Source organism: Gadus morhua, chromosome 20 (genome assembly GCF_902167405.1).
Source record: "Gadus morhua chromosome 20, gadMor3.0, whole genome shotgun sequence".
Lineage (NCBI taxonomy): Eukaryota > Metazoa > Chordata > Actinopteri > Gadiformes > Gadidae > Gadus > Gadus morhua.
Genome location: NC_044067.1, coordinates 14,140,553 through 14,154,695, shown reverse-complemented (window position 1 = coordinate 14,154,695; position 14,143 = coordinate 14,140,553). Strand labels below are relative to the sequence as shown.

The 14,143-nt window shown below is 46.6% G+C and overlaps 1 protein-coding gene and 2 non-coding genes across 9 annotated transcripts; all 3 read right to left on the bottom strand.

Annotated features, from left to right (window-relative positions):
• Positions 1-1,349: 1,349 nt before the first annotated feature.
• sf3b1 (splicing factor 3b, subunit 1) lies at positions 1,350-13,809 on the bottom strand. 7 transcript variants are annotated; one of them, XM_030343531.1, is made up of 24 exons: positions 13,701-13,728; positions 12,789-12,961; positions 12,295-12,396; positions 10,977-11,091; positions 8,972-9,051; positions 8,670-8,858; positions 8,045-8,510; positions 7,841-7,962; positions 7,524-7,721; positions 7,315-7,416; positions 6,993-7,172; positions 6,813-6,899; positions 6,169-6,439; positions 5,904-6,049; positions 5,451-5,597; positions 5,071-5,196; positions 4,715-4,936; positions 4,301-4,483; positions 4,100-4,211; positions 3,851-3,971; positions 3,602-3,733; positions 3,228-3,500; positions 2,578-2,794; positions 1,350-1,966 (listed from the first exon to the last, which is right to left on the bottom strand). In XM_030343531.1, exons 1-24 carry the CDS (start codon positions 13,726-13,728, stop codon positions 1,808-1,810), a joined length of 3,951 nt encoding a protein of 1,316 aa, XP_030199391.1. In that variant the 3' UTR covers positions 1,350-1,807. The 7 variants fall into 7 exon arrangements, 3 of the variants coding, with proteins under 3 accessions (XP_030199391.1, XP_030199392.1, XP_030199393.1); XM_030343532.1 differs by lacking the exons at positions 10,977-11,091; positions 12,295-12,396; positions 12,789-12,961; positions 13,701-13,728 and adding an exon at positions 9,416-10,406; XR_003974149.1 differs by lacking the exons at positions 1,350-1,966; positions 2,578-2,794; positions 3,228-3,500; ... (13 more) ...; positions 7,841-7,962; positions 8,045-8,510 and adding an exon at positions 9,996-10,054 and having other exon boundaries at positions 8,972-9,470; positions 13,701-13,809.
• On the bottom strand, positions 2,927-3,122 carry LOC115533757 (small nucleolar RNA SNORA74). The gene has a single exon (XR_003974248.1). It is a non-coding gene; the product is annotated as a small nucleolar RNA SNORA74 (small nucleolar RNA).
• Positions 12,078-12,215, bottom strand: LOC115533762 (small nucleolar RNA SNORA50). The gene has a single exon (XR_003974253.1). It is a non-coding gene; the product is annotated as a small nucleolar RNA SNORA50 (small nucleolar RNA).
• Positions 13,810-14,143: the final 334 nt, after the last annotated feature.

Below are 14,143 nucleotides of genomic sequence, written 5' to 3'. Positions count from 1 at the left end.
AGCTTCGCGTTGCTGCCACCCATCGGAGAAACTAAAACCGGGTCAAAGCAATGCACATGTATTCAGAAGATACACTGAGCGGCATTCCCCAGATCTGATCGGATTCTTCAGCAGGAGCATGATCTTTTCCTTATCCGTTTTCGAAAGACATCATTTACATAGCAACATATACGTCTTTGCAATGATTTTAAGAAAGTATTTTGACACATTAGGACACATCCTCATATTGACTCAATACATATGTAAAATAAATGACTAAAACACATTAATAAAGGGAAGGAAACTGCCCCACACAAACACAATTACACATCCGTCCGGGGGAGATTTGACCTTATTTAACCACAGGTTTTGGAATCTAGACCACATTTGTTAACATGCTTGAATAAGAACACGAGCAGAGAATCCCATGCATGGGTGGCAGCTGCTAGGAGAATATCTGGGTCGAAGCATGTTGGCCTCACTTTGGATAGGAAGCGTGGGGGAGGGTCCTGCATTGTGTCGTTTGTGAAGTTGGGGGAGGGGGGTCCCCACTCACGTCTGACTTCTGTGATGAGGAATCTGTAACGCAGGCTAGACTCACTGGGATGGGTGAGCGTGATGGTTGACCATTAATAATCACCATCCGCATGATTTGACCTCAGACAAGAGAGAACGGAGCAGCCTGGGGTGGGGGGGGGGTCTTGAGAACTCGTACTTTCAGAACAGTCTGGGGCAGTAGACATCTTGAGAAAGCGGTAGGCATATAGAAAATTTTAGCTTTTCCGCCAACGTCTGGAATGCGCAATATTGTAAAAACAGGTCATGCTTTAGTAGATTCATACAGAGGCACACATCGTCTCCCCATTCAGGAGCTTGGTTCAGCCGTAAACGAGGATGAGCTTGTTTTAAACAAGGCCACTGAAACAGCCTCCCACTCAACCCCTACGGCCTTTCCTTATCTGGATGTTGTCTTGGCCGAGAAAAGGGGGACAACGGGATCGGCGTGATGGCACTCAAGACAACTGGCATACGTTAAATACCGAATGCAGAATTGAGAATGCTTTTTCACGTTCATGAAACCTCAATCCTGAGAAAGGATTTCCACATTGCTGTCGACCAAGCAATGTCATGCATCACCGTTAAAATATAACAGAAAAATTACCCTATTGACCCTGGTCCGTTCTTAGAGGACAGCCGTCAAGTAAATGACAGTCAGGGACGCCACATCTACGTTAATCCCCATGTACGTACAAGGGAAGACCAGCTTAAAGTTTCTATGCATTTATTAATTGATTCCTGAGCAACTACGTATATCATTCCTGGAAACATCGGAAAAAGTGGGTAGTTATGTTAAATAAATCAGTCAAAACCAAATTTTGTACAGATTTTATTCATTCAAATAAAGCAACAGTCTCATAAGAACAGTGTGTGGAAGTCTAATGGAGGGAGCAGCCAGTAGAAGCCTACCAATGCACAGAAGAAAAAGCTTGGGATATTTAAAAACAATTGGACAATGCTGGATAATTGGATGATTGCTCAACCATAGCTACCTCAAGCCCTCATATGACATTCCTTACCGAAAACAGAAACATGTTCAAAACAAGATACATACAGATGAATTTTGTCTTAATTCCATTAATTTAACCAATACAAAAAGATATAGGTGCCAGGCAACACATACTGAAGAGTTTTGAATGGGATTGTCGACAAACTATTTAAAAAGAGAACCATGTCCATATCAAACAGGATTATACGGTGGGTATTGTGGGACGGGTGACGAGTGAATAGGAATGAGGCTGATGGAGCGAAAGGAGAAGTGAGTTTCTATTTACAAGACGTATTCCAGCTCGCAGCGGACAAAGGGGTTCTTCTCATCGTTGTACACCTGTGGGTAGTGGGCGATGAGGGCGTCCTGGGAGCCGATGTAGATGGAGTTGTAGATCTTCCAATAGACGTCCCTCACTTTCCTGGCTGGGTGGAACAGACCCTGGGAGAGACAAAGCGTTATGGATTACGAAAAACCAAGGCAGATCATGGTGGCCAGGCCGGCACCCGGCACTCAAAACGGGTCAAAGAAGAAAGGGTGGTTGAACAAATTGGTTTAATATTTTCAAATAATAGTAACGGTTAAAAGGTAAATTCAGATGCAAGCATTGAATACCAGACATATGCACGGTTTGTTATAGTACGTGCTACTGGTAGCCAAGCTTTAACCTGGGCTGTGTAATGTGGCCAACGGGTGCAGGGTGAGAACAGAGGGACATGGGAGCCTTCTCTGCTAGCTCTCGTGTGGGCGTCTCTCTAGCGATGTACTAGCCCTGATCTGACCATGGAGGGGTCGAACAGGCGAGAATGATTCGCATGAACCATGTGGTCCTCTTACATGATGTTGAACCGTGACCATGAAATAAGAAGTATAGGCTGTGGACGCCCCTGGACCGAACCTGCACTACATAATACCGCCCTACAGCAACACTTGCTCACCAAACATCAACATTTTTACTTTACAGTAAAGTACAGCCAGCGAAGCTTGGCCCACTGAAAAGCTTTAGCTCTGAGATCCAATTCCCCGCCAATGAGCAGGCTTCTTGGTCTTACCTGTAGGCAATACTGGAGCATTCGGCAGGGCCCGATGGCTACCCTCAGGCCCTCTAGGGCGCCCATGACAGCCTGGATGACGTGGGGCGATGTCTCAAAGACATTGGGCCACACGTAGTTGAGCAGATGGTTGAGGGAGTCTTCGCAGCCAAAGCCATAGACGCCCAGCGACATGTGCTGCACCACAGCGCTCGCTGTCTGCCTGTGGACCAGGTCTCTGCCAAGGGGGGAAAACAGAACAACGCTCAGCACTTTATATTTTGCAATTAAATATCATAAGGCCTGACGAGATGCCTTGGCTGGTAACAATTTTGAATGTTTTGGGGAACGCGTCTCCTTTATTTATTTTTTTGTGTGACCCGACACTAGGCCTGAGCCGCTGGGTTTCAGCGCAGGCCACTCTCGTTGGGTCGAACCCTGCAACGCTTCGGCAGAGCCAGCTCTAAAACAGAGGCGGCAGAACCGTCGCAGTTACAGGGCTTCCTCTCCCAGCACTGTAACACTGAACCGGGCACTGATACCCGGACAGCTGACTTAGTGCTGGTCAATTTGCGCAATTTCATTTCTATTGGAGGCAACATGTTAGCCCACATTTCAATTCTTAAACATGGTAGTACAGGCTAGTCAGTTCAGGCAATCCAGGGCCATACCTGTCCATGAGTGCATCCTCCAGCAGGGGCGTGACTGCATAGATGTAGTCCTTCCCCATCTCCCCGATGTATTCAAACAAGAAGGACAGCGACTTGAGAACACCGTTCTGCACGTTAAGTTCGGGCACACGGTACTCGTTCATGAGCGCCGGTAGCACGGTGAAGGGAGAGCAAGTCTCGGCGACGATGGCGATGGCCACGGTGGTGCACACACGGTTCTGTCGCTCCTGCACCTTCAGGTTGTTGAGCAGGGTGGCGAGGACATCATGGGGGCTGTGGGAGGTGGGGCCATGTAAGGTCAGTAACAATGACTTGAAGCTAATGGCTTAATCTAGATGGCAAGTGCCTGCTAGTGTGGTTCTGCACACACTCACCCAATGGCCTTGGCGATGTAACCAAAGGTGTTGACTGTGGCTCTGCGGATGGCCTTCTTGTGAGCCTTGAGCAGCTCCAGCAGCTCAAAGCAGATCCTCATCCACTCCCTGGCAGATACGTACTCTGCTCCACTATAAAACAGAAACACAGGGTTCTTAACATTGACCTCTTCAAGTGGGAGGCCTTAGGACGGACTTCACGGTCATTCATCAGTCAGCCACATCATTTTCAATCCTTAACACACTTACCGGTCAGCAATTCGGCCCACCAGGTCAATACAATTCTCCTGCACCTTCTCGTGCCTATTCTTTAGGATGGGCGTCAGACGTGGGAGCAGGTCTTTGATTGGTGGAGTCATCTTGTGCATACCTAGAACGACAGAGCCACTCATCACTAGATGTCCACGGAGAGGACAGTCATTTTTATACGAGGACTTCTTTGAGGGACATCAATGAACCACAGATGACGAGAGTTGGCAAGACCAGCATGGGACGTACCGATGACGTTCACGATGGCCTTCAGGGCTCCCAGGATGCTACCGAGCACCTCTGGATACTCTTCTCCCAGGTACTCGTACAGCACCACTCCCAAGTGACCCATCAGTTTCTCCTGCAAAGGAGATGACACAGGTTCAGAAAACAATTCCTACCATACCTTCTCCTGACTTCAGAGTCAAACCTCGTCACAGTGGGCCGTACCTCCTGACAGGTCTTCATGACCACGGCGGTACGAGAGATGAGGTCGGCGGCCTGCTGCCGCACTTTGGCCGACTTGTTGTTGAGACGCCACAGCACTGTACCGCAGATCTGAGGCAGGTATGGCTTCACGCGCTTCCCCAGGGCATTCACCACGGTGCCAAAACCGTTCAGCATCACAGAATCCTGGGGGAACGGCACAGCAATGAGTGACAAGGCTCTGCTTTCCCTGGGCTGTATAGTGCAGTGATGCTACACACTTTCCGAAAGTGCACACAGCATGGTTCCAAAGAGTAACTACAGGCCCAAAATTGTTTAAAAGATAAATCAAAGCTCTGCGGGTCCCTTTACATGATTAACCACCTAATGCATAGTCCTTGTCCCCAAGGCAGCTACTGAGCATTAGATAACACTCACTTCTGTGGTCTGTTCCTGGAAGGCGTACAGGATGCCGTCGATGAGCTGCTCCTCCAGCTTGTGGTCGATGTCGGCGGCGCCCAGGTTGCCCATGATCTTCTCAATGGTCTCCATCACCATCTTCCTGTACTGCTCCGCCTCGTCCTTCAGGTCATCCACGATACGCGAGATGATCTCCGCCGCGCCCACCTTGTTGGCCAGCTCAACCGTGGTGTCCACCAGCTGTTGGAGCGGACGGAATACAACAGACCGGGGTCATTCACAAAGCGTGGATGAAAATACTCAGTTTGTGCATTTTCTCCAAGATAAATTTAGTTTATACAAGGTTTATTATATCAAGGTTTACTGTAACTTGCCTGTCTGTAGTTACGTCTGTCGAGAGCCATTCTGTGTTGCCAAAAGTGTTTGAAGAAGGGGGGCAGGATCTCTGTCTTGATGTAGTTGGCCTCTACACCATCAGTTCCACAGCACTGCTTCACCACCTGGGGACAGGACAAAAAGCTCAGGTCAGAGCCGGAACATACAAAAATATACCATCATGTCATCAGGAGTGGCTCTAGAATTGTGGCCAACGGGTGCAGGGTGAGAACAGAGGGACATGGGAGCCTTCTCTGCTAGCTCTCGTGTGGGCGTCTCTCTAGCGAAGTACTAGCCCTGATCTGACCATGGAGGGGTCGAACAGGCGAGAATGATTCGCAGATCATCAAATCAGTCATTATCGAATACTCCACCTTACCTTGAGCACAATCTTTTTCATTTCCTCATCGGGGGACTGGAACTCTCTGATGAGGATCAACATCACCTCCCTGGTGTAGTAGTTGGCGTACTCGGCATCCATCAAGGGGATCAGGTAGCCAATAGCCTTCAGGAAGGCTGCCAGACCCTGAAAACAGGCAGAGGAAATGGTGTCAACGGTAGTCTTCACTCAGTTGAAAGGTAAATATAAATAATGATGCAACGTTTGTCCGATACTGGCAGCAGAATATAGCGGTCTCACATCGAACCATTCTCCTGACAGCAACAGCCCTCAAAGAGGAGAGTCTTTAGCAAGCAATTATACACACTATAGCCACTCACAGGCTTAGCGCTGGGTGATGATCTTGCATATTTCTATGACCAGTTGTAACAGTTCATCCTATAACACTAAAAGGCTACGGTTGATAAGGTCCCTCGAGAGCTTTGATGCTACCTTTCCTCTGTGCTGTCTGATACCCTTCCAGAGGGGCTTGAGGACCGAGTCGAAGGACTCGATACCGTATGGAGTGGCCGCCTCCGCCAGGGCAGCAATGGCCAGAGCGCTGATGGTCCTGACTTTCTGCTGCTCGTCCACCAGACCTGGGACCACAAACACAAGGCCAGTCAGGGCACGCAGTATATACCAGAGTGCATCACCATACATTGCCCTTTATGAGACAACCTGTTGTTCCACCGCTGGGTGGGCCCCGGGCGCTCACCGTGCTCGATGATCTCGACCAAGCTACGGAGATGGGGCAGGATTGCGCAGCCCATGAGGATGGCGATTTGCTGCACGATCTTGATGCCCGTGTGTCGGGCCTGCCAGGACTTTTTGCTCTTGCACACGGCTTTGAGGAAGGGCAGCAGCGAGGGGATGCCCAGGGCTGACGCCACCACGGCGAAGGCCCTGGCGGTGGTGTTTCTGACGTACTCATCCATGTTGTCAATGTCGGGTCGCATGGTGGAGATCATGGTGGCCAGGCCGGCAGCCTGCACGCAAAACGGGTCAGAGAAGAAAGGGTTTCATTTGGGGGTTGTTGAAATAATATTAATACAGATGCAAGGATTGAATACCATATGCAGGGCTGGTTATAGTACGCGCTTCCGGTGATGGAATCACATGATGGTAGCCAAGTGTTATACTGGTTTGTGTAATGTGGCCAACGGGTGCAGGGTGAGAACAGAGGGACATGGGAGCCTTCTCTGCTAGCTCTCGTGTGGGCGTCTCTCTAGCGAAGTACTAGCCCTGATCTGACCATGGAGGGGTCGAACAGGCGAGAATGATTCGCACAAACCATGTTGGCCTCTTACATTACATTGAACCTGGACCATGAATTAAGAGGGATGAATGACTGTTCCATACCTTTGCCAAGTTAGAGATGATTTCCCTGCCCTCCACTCTGGCATAGTAGTCCTCATCAATCAGAAGGGGCTCAATCACCACCAGGATCTGGTAGAAACAAATTCAGATCAGTTAAGTTATAGAACATCCACAAGTACCCCGATTTTTTGTACTTACAACCTCAGAGGATTCATAACCTACCTTGTGCACATAGGGTCGAACCAGGTCGTCCAGTTTGTAGAGAATACGGTCGATGACTTTGACCAGCAGATGGCGCTCTTGGTCCTCTAGGGTGGGGGACATGAGCAGAGGGAGGATCTGGTTGAAGAGGGGGCCAGCTCCAAACTCTCGAGCCTTGTCTGTGATCTGTCGCAGCGCCGCCTGCAAACCCAAAGAATGTCATTAGTGAATTGTAAATGACTCATGCATGATGAACGTTTCATGTTTCTGGCTGAGGCACACAGCAGCATAACCAATAGCTTACTACAGAGTCTCAAGTGTAGCGTTCAAGAGAGACACTGACCTTTCTCATAGGGGGGGTGCCGTTCTTTATCTTCAGCAGGAGCTTCATGATCTTCCTCTCCTTCTGCTCCTCGGGGCTCAGCGTGGACTCGTCCACCTCCACCTGACGCGAACGCATTACAACCATGCAATTAAAATCAGGAACCTCCAATTAACATGACAGACGTCTGGATCACAATCTGTGAGCTGAAATGAAGATGCAGTACTCACAAGAAGTTTGTCGAAGTACTGTATATCGTCTGGCTTGAGGAAGGGGAGGTTTCCGGAGGGCTGGTCGTTGATCTGCTTCATGGAGCGGTCCTCCGTCTGCATGTGGAAGCCGGTCATGCCCCCGATGGGAGTGGGAGTGGCAGACAGTTTGCGGGCCGGGGTGCGGATGGGCACGTAGCCTGCTGGAGGAGGCAACACCTACGGGAGAAAGAAATGGGGAAAAAAAAGGTTTTAATAAGTTACAGAAAAATAAGACTTTAATTGTATTTCACAGTATCATTTAAGGAGTTGTATTGATATTTCTAAATAAAATGTACCTTGTAGCCCTCTGGAAACATGGCATCTAGCTCCTCATCCGTAAGGGGCCTGTTCCTCTCGTCAATTTCTCTTTCCCACCTCCAGGCTTGCAGCTGCTCTGGGGTCATACTCATCAGGTGACCTGGAGACAACACAATAAGGCATAAGACACAGCCCGTAATAACCACAGCTTCCACAGACGGAGGACTGAAACTTTGGTTTACCTGGTGTGGGGGTTGCCATGTTCATGGCCGGTGTTCCAATGGGCGTCTTCCCCGGGGTGAGCATTGGGGTTGAGGATCCCATCTGACTGGCGGGCGTCTCGTCCCAACGCGACTTCCTCTTACTGGCGCCTGGGGTGGGCGTCTCCCCCACCGACTCGTCTCCACGGTCTGTGCGGGGGGTGTCGGCCCATCCACTCCCGTGCCCGGGGGTCTCGCGCTCCGTCTTGGGGGTTTCGTCCCAGCGGTTTTTGCGGACGCTGCCCGTGGCTCCTCCGTGGCCGGGCGTAGCGTGCCCCGGGGTGTCCCTCCCGGGGGTGGCAGCGCCGGCCGGTGTGTGGCTTGGAGTGGGGTCCCACATGCGAGTGCTAGGGGTGGCGCCTGGAGTCTCGCTGCCTTTGGCCCGACCGGGGGTCTCGTCCCAGCGACTGTTGGAGGGGGTGTGTGCAGGGGTATGCCCTGGTGTTTGCTGCAAGACAAAAAGATATTCGACTGTTGCAATCTTTTGAAAGTAGTACAAGTATATACCACAACCCAATAAAGTCCAGAGCAAGAAAACAAAACCCCCATCCCTTGTTCCTGCATGGATCAAGCAATTGTTCTGATTTGATTAGATCAGGCCAGTCACCTCTGCGGTGGAGTCCGCCTGGTCCCAGCTGGACATCTTCTTGGGCGTGGTGTTGGTGGGTGTTTGGTTCGCTTCAGCCGTCTGGTCCCAACGACGTTTACGCTTGGCTGCGGCGGCGGCGGCGGAGCCATTCACTGCCTTCAGGTCCCCCGTTTTCGCCTTCTCTGCCATCTGCTGTCGGATGTCTTTCTGGAGGAGGGCAAGCATACAGCCACAGTCAATTCACAGGTCATCAATATTTTGGTCTTTTCCTTGATGTAAACCTGACTTCTACAGTTTGGATAAGACCGTCAAGAACAAACCTCCTCTTTGGTCAGGTGCTGCTCCTTCATGACGTCCATGTACGACCTCACTTGCATCTTTGGGTCTGGCGTTTTGCCCCCTGCGCGAAAGAGCACCAACAACAAAACCGGACATACGTTAGGCTGTGGACTTGGGACCAACTGTCGTAGAAACACAGCAAGCACAATACACAGCCAGCTAACCCTGACTCTAAAACCAAATGAATAGATCATTACTTTCCGTTGGCTTTACATGTGAATCACAATGAAAAAAAAAAAGCCCTACAGATACAAACGTTTCCTCTCTTTCTTACATACAGACATAGCAGTCTTAGGGAAGAAAAAAAAAAACAAGCAGATACATAGATGAGCTGTGGTTGCTCTGTGTTCGTTTAAGGAGACAAAGGAGAAGGTAAAGCCATCACTGATGCAGGGGTCCTGGGCTGTGCTCTCCAGAATACGTACACTTTCAGTGCCAAGGGTCCTTCTGCAGTCAGACTTCAACCGGCAGAAAAGAAGCCTAGAAAATTTCTCTTTACCATTAGTAACACTTTGGAAAGGGTAGGAACTCACACACATAAGTATACCACCTGTGTTGCATTGATTTACGGCACTCAAATATAGAGAGAATCCTGGAGCTTGGCCTCAATCTACAGGGGTGCAATTAAAGTTGGACTGGGATCCAGCTGCCAAATTACTCATCATTTATTTTTATTTTTTAAAGCTAAATGATTGAGGTTTTTCAGGGGCCACTAAAAAATTTTGAGCGGAGGCTACTTCAGGAGATACAAAAATGGGGACGGCCCAACTGTCCAGACATAAATACTGTGATTGTTCAAGTTAAAAAGTAATGGTTAAAAATCACACTTCTTTCATATCACTAGGAGATGTCCAAATGGGGGATATATATAACAAAAATTATATATGATAAAACAATAACTTTGGGGCTTAAGTTTATCATTGTTGGGCTGCTTTGTGTCCCCACAGCAGCAGTAGACCCTGACCAAACTGAAAAGTGCACACTTGTGTGTTCACCATAACCTACACAGGATGAGTTGCTGCACCCTTAACAGAGTGCAGTACAGGACTGGCAAAGCAGTACTGCTGTAGGAGAGAAATTAAGGACAGTTAGTATGGGCCTGTGGCATTGTGGTACAATTTTCTTGATCAAATATTTCTATCTTACAGGGAGTTGTAAAATAAAACTAAACACAACAACTTGAATAAATATAAAAGTCTACATGCAGGCTTCAGATGAGCCCTAGCTAGGCTTAACTGGTGACTCGTTACGTTTAAATTAGGGGCGTTCTGCCTTCTTTTTTTTTTTTTAATACTCAAAGGAATTAGGCGACAGTGAACTCTAGTTTGATTACACTGCCATAAGGTCAGGGACCACAAGCCAGAATAAATCATTTGGTTGATGCCTGTATATGTTGGGTTGGCTTTTGTCATTTAATGAGCCATACACAGCTTTACATCTGTGACGTGTGTACGTATTTATACACACAGACGTGTATACAATTGAACCTGCCTCTAATATGATGTTCAAAGCCTAACATACCGGTTGCCAAGTCATGATTTTTATAAGAGGATCCTGCCTGATAGCCACATGGGTCTATTAACCCTTCAACCCAAAAACAATCGATCTGCAACCCACGCTTTGATAGGTGAAATAACCCTCCATCAGAGGACACCCAATAACCTCCCCTCAAAAAAGGTGAGCCAGCCCTACAGCGATCATTGGGTCCCACACATGGGTGCAAAGTCTTTTCATGCCAAAACGAACAAATTTTCCGCCATAAGTTTCTCCTAGAATTAAGTGGAAATGTCAGAGTTGACCAAAATGCTTCTAAACCAGAGGATTGACCACGGGGAAGGAACCACGTCTGGGGAGCAAGTAATTGCATTTCAGTCGAAGGGTTGAGCGGCAAAAAGGGACCAATTGAGACCATAAAGAAATCAACAACATGAAAAGGGGGAGGAAATGGGAGGAAGATGAAGACAAAAGAGGAGTGGTGGAATTTACCGTCTGCAAAAGGGTCGAGTCGCTCCGGGGAGATGATCATCTGTCTTCGGCGTCCCTTGTATTCGTCCTCCCGGTCTGCAATCTTCGCAGGACGATGCTCTGCGAAGGGGTCATACTGCACGGGAGAAACAGGAGCAACATGTTAGTATTGATTCAATAAATGAAGGATTTTAAATACGACCAAAATTATCTGAATAGAAAGTTACCAATTTTAAGGAGCGTTATGATGCTCGTTTACTGCAAGTTCAAATGACAGGCGTGATAGATCAATGGTCAATTCCAACCACAACATAAGTGAGACGCAATGTTCTAATGGATTGATATTAAAGAAATATTCACTCAGCCATAAAGTTGTCTAAAGCCATAAGAAAGGCATACTCTGAAGTTCGACCATGGGGCTAGTGATTCTTAAACCGCCATTGTTCCGGCTATTCAGTATTCAGTTACCAACATTAGACCCACCGATTGTCCCATTAGTTCCCCGCTGATAGATGTAGACTAAGTTAATTCAAGCTCTGGGCTTTCTGAATGACGATTAGACCAGTCAACTTTTAGGGGACAGCCCTTGTTGTAGCAACAATTAAAAGGATCCAAAATAACTTAGAATTATTTATCTTCACCTGCCAGATAGTGAAAACCTACCGGCAAAGCGATTGTTCCAATACATTAACCAGATTTTTTTGGCTGCCAAACAGTCAAATCCAGCCAATTTAGGAATGCTAGGTGTTTACTTTGTACTCCCAGCTTCCACCAAGAAACTTGTCAACCAAGTGACAACTAGATTTGAGCTCGGTGCCTAATTCTAAAAGCTGAAGACAAGCACTCGCATGAAATGGGGCCTGAAACTGGCTGCCATAGTCAACTAATTATTACTTTTACCTTTATAAATGACCAAACATTCCATCCAAACAGGGCATTTGTCGCCTCGTGTCGAAATTGAGGCTCATTGTGCCAACGTCTGTTACGAATGTGCATATTTCCCTTATTACGGATGTGTAAAAAGCTATATCCTGATGATCGCACCTAGTTCACAGGATTTACTAAATGTATGAGTAAATTCAAAATGTGGTAAAATTGGGTGGTGTATTCGACAGAAAAAGATAATGTAACTTGCATTTAAAAGAGAAGCTTGGGGAAGAACCAAGAGACCCCAGTTATAACAAGTTATTGTATACTTTTGCACTATAGCTTGGCCTGTACGTTCATGGGAATGGTCATGCAGGTTCAAATATAGTGCTTCAACCATTTATTACTGTTAAGCTTTGGCATTGAACACTTTGAAGTTCCGGTCACATATATTTTAATCATAAAAGCTTACCTGTTCCTCTGACTGGGGAATGGCGTTAAGTATGGCCACCGGGGCATGGTACCCAGGCTTCTTTTGACCCAATAAACTGGTCGATGAATCTTCCTCATCATCCTGCAATTAAGAGAAAGGAAACAAGAGTCTAGTCAGGTCAGGCCAAAGTGGCCGACACTCCTAGCTCGTATACAGACAGAAAAGGAGCAGTCAAGCTCAACAGGAAATTCTGAAACAAAAACAACTCTGATCAGGATGTGTTCTAGACCTGGCTGGGTGATTATTTTATTTACAAAAAGGTAAGATGAATGAGGTTTCAAGCAGTCTGTGTTTTTTTTATTTCTATATATATATATATATATATATATATATATATATATATACATATACATATACATATACATATATATATATATATATATATATATATATATATATTCAATACAAATACCACACAAATGTTTGCAATTATTTTCAGAAGACGTTATGATGGCAATAAATAAATGTCGTACATCTTCTTGTTCATTTGCAGCAATAGACGTGACATATCCCGTGAAGCGGCTGTCGCTGCCCCCGTAGATCTCCTGGTCAAAGAAGCCAGTGGAGTCCAGTCCCACACCCTGCTCTCCCTCCTCCAGCAGGGCGGCCTTCATCCCCTGGATCTCCAGGATCTGGGCCTCAATGTCTGAGACAGAACAAAGCATACACCAGTTAGAAAATGTTCACAATTATTGTCGCTAATGTTTACACATCCATGTTCCTTAGCGTCCCGATGAAAATGACCAAACCCCAAAATGAACGCTATTTAAAAGATATTCGCGATATTACCTAACAATAAATAAATAAATAAATAAATAAAACAAACGTACAAAACGCACAATGGTGACCAATAATTTAGGTTCGCAAACGGCACTAGTTAAACAACCATGATGTGTACATACTTGGTGAATAACTTGAATAGAGTACGATTTATTATTGACTGGGACATGAAGTTATATCGGGGAACACAACCATCCTGTAACATTAACGTGAACATGTCGTCGAGGGTGTTAAACGCGGATGTGCAATTTTAACCACCTATTAGGGGAGTTACACACGACAATGTAATCGCGTTTCATTGAATACATCTAATGACAGAATTGACCAACGATGAATATCAAAACTTTACGGTCGTTTTGCAGATATATGCTAACTAAATGGGGCGGCGTGACGCTAGCTACATAGCTTAGCCGTGAGCGCCATTATCTAAGGCTCAAGTCCGCGTTGTGTCGTAGCAAGGCCTCTTTGGTAGTTGTTTGCAAAATACGACATCATAATACAATAAAATCATTTTTTCCGGTGAATCACTGTACAACAGTCCGTAAATGCGTTATTGATGGTGGTGTGTGATGCTGTGTAGTGGAATTAGAAGCAATTTAATTTACCTTCGTGTGTTTTGGCGATCTTCGCCATTTTGGTGATGGTTCGTGACTGAAACCGGAACCCAGGAATATATAGTCTTCACGAGCTTTGGGAAGCTACCGGAAATACATTCAGAGAACCTTCAAGATAAAAGCTCATCGCTTAATCTAGTTTGAGGTGCCCCTGGGTCAGGTTCATAGTGTCAGGTCAGGTCTAGCCCATTGATACAATGTAAACAATACATCTATCAACATTTTTGTACAACGATAATGTTCTGTTGGTGTGATTTCTTTTATATGATCGATTTAATAATCCTGAGATTAAATTTAAGACTAACGTTTGTTGGACAATTATCCAAACTTGGTTCGCCAACAAAGGAATATTTTACTCATCATATTTAGTCAGTCTGCTCTATTCATAACAGGTAACTTTGAAATGTGTATTCTCTCAAAGTACATATGTATTT

Excerpts from the sequence above, each read along its gene's own strand:
- sf3b1 (XM_030343531.1), bottom strand. The coding sequence starts at position 13,728 with ATGGCGAAGATCGCCAAAACACACGAAG. Across the intron at positions 12,962-13,700 it reads GATCGCCAAAACACACGAAG|ACATTGAGGCCCAGATCCTG; the intron begins GTAAATTAAATT and ends GTTCTGTCTCAG. Across the intron at positions 4,484-4,714 it reads TCCAGGAACAGACCACAGAA|GATTCTGTGATGCTGAACGG; the intron begins GTGAGTGTTATC and ends CCGTTCCCCCAG.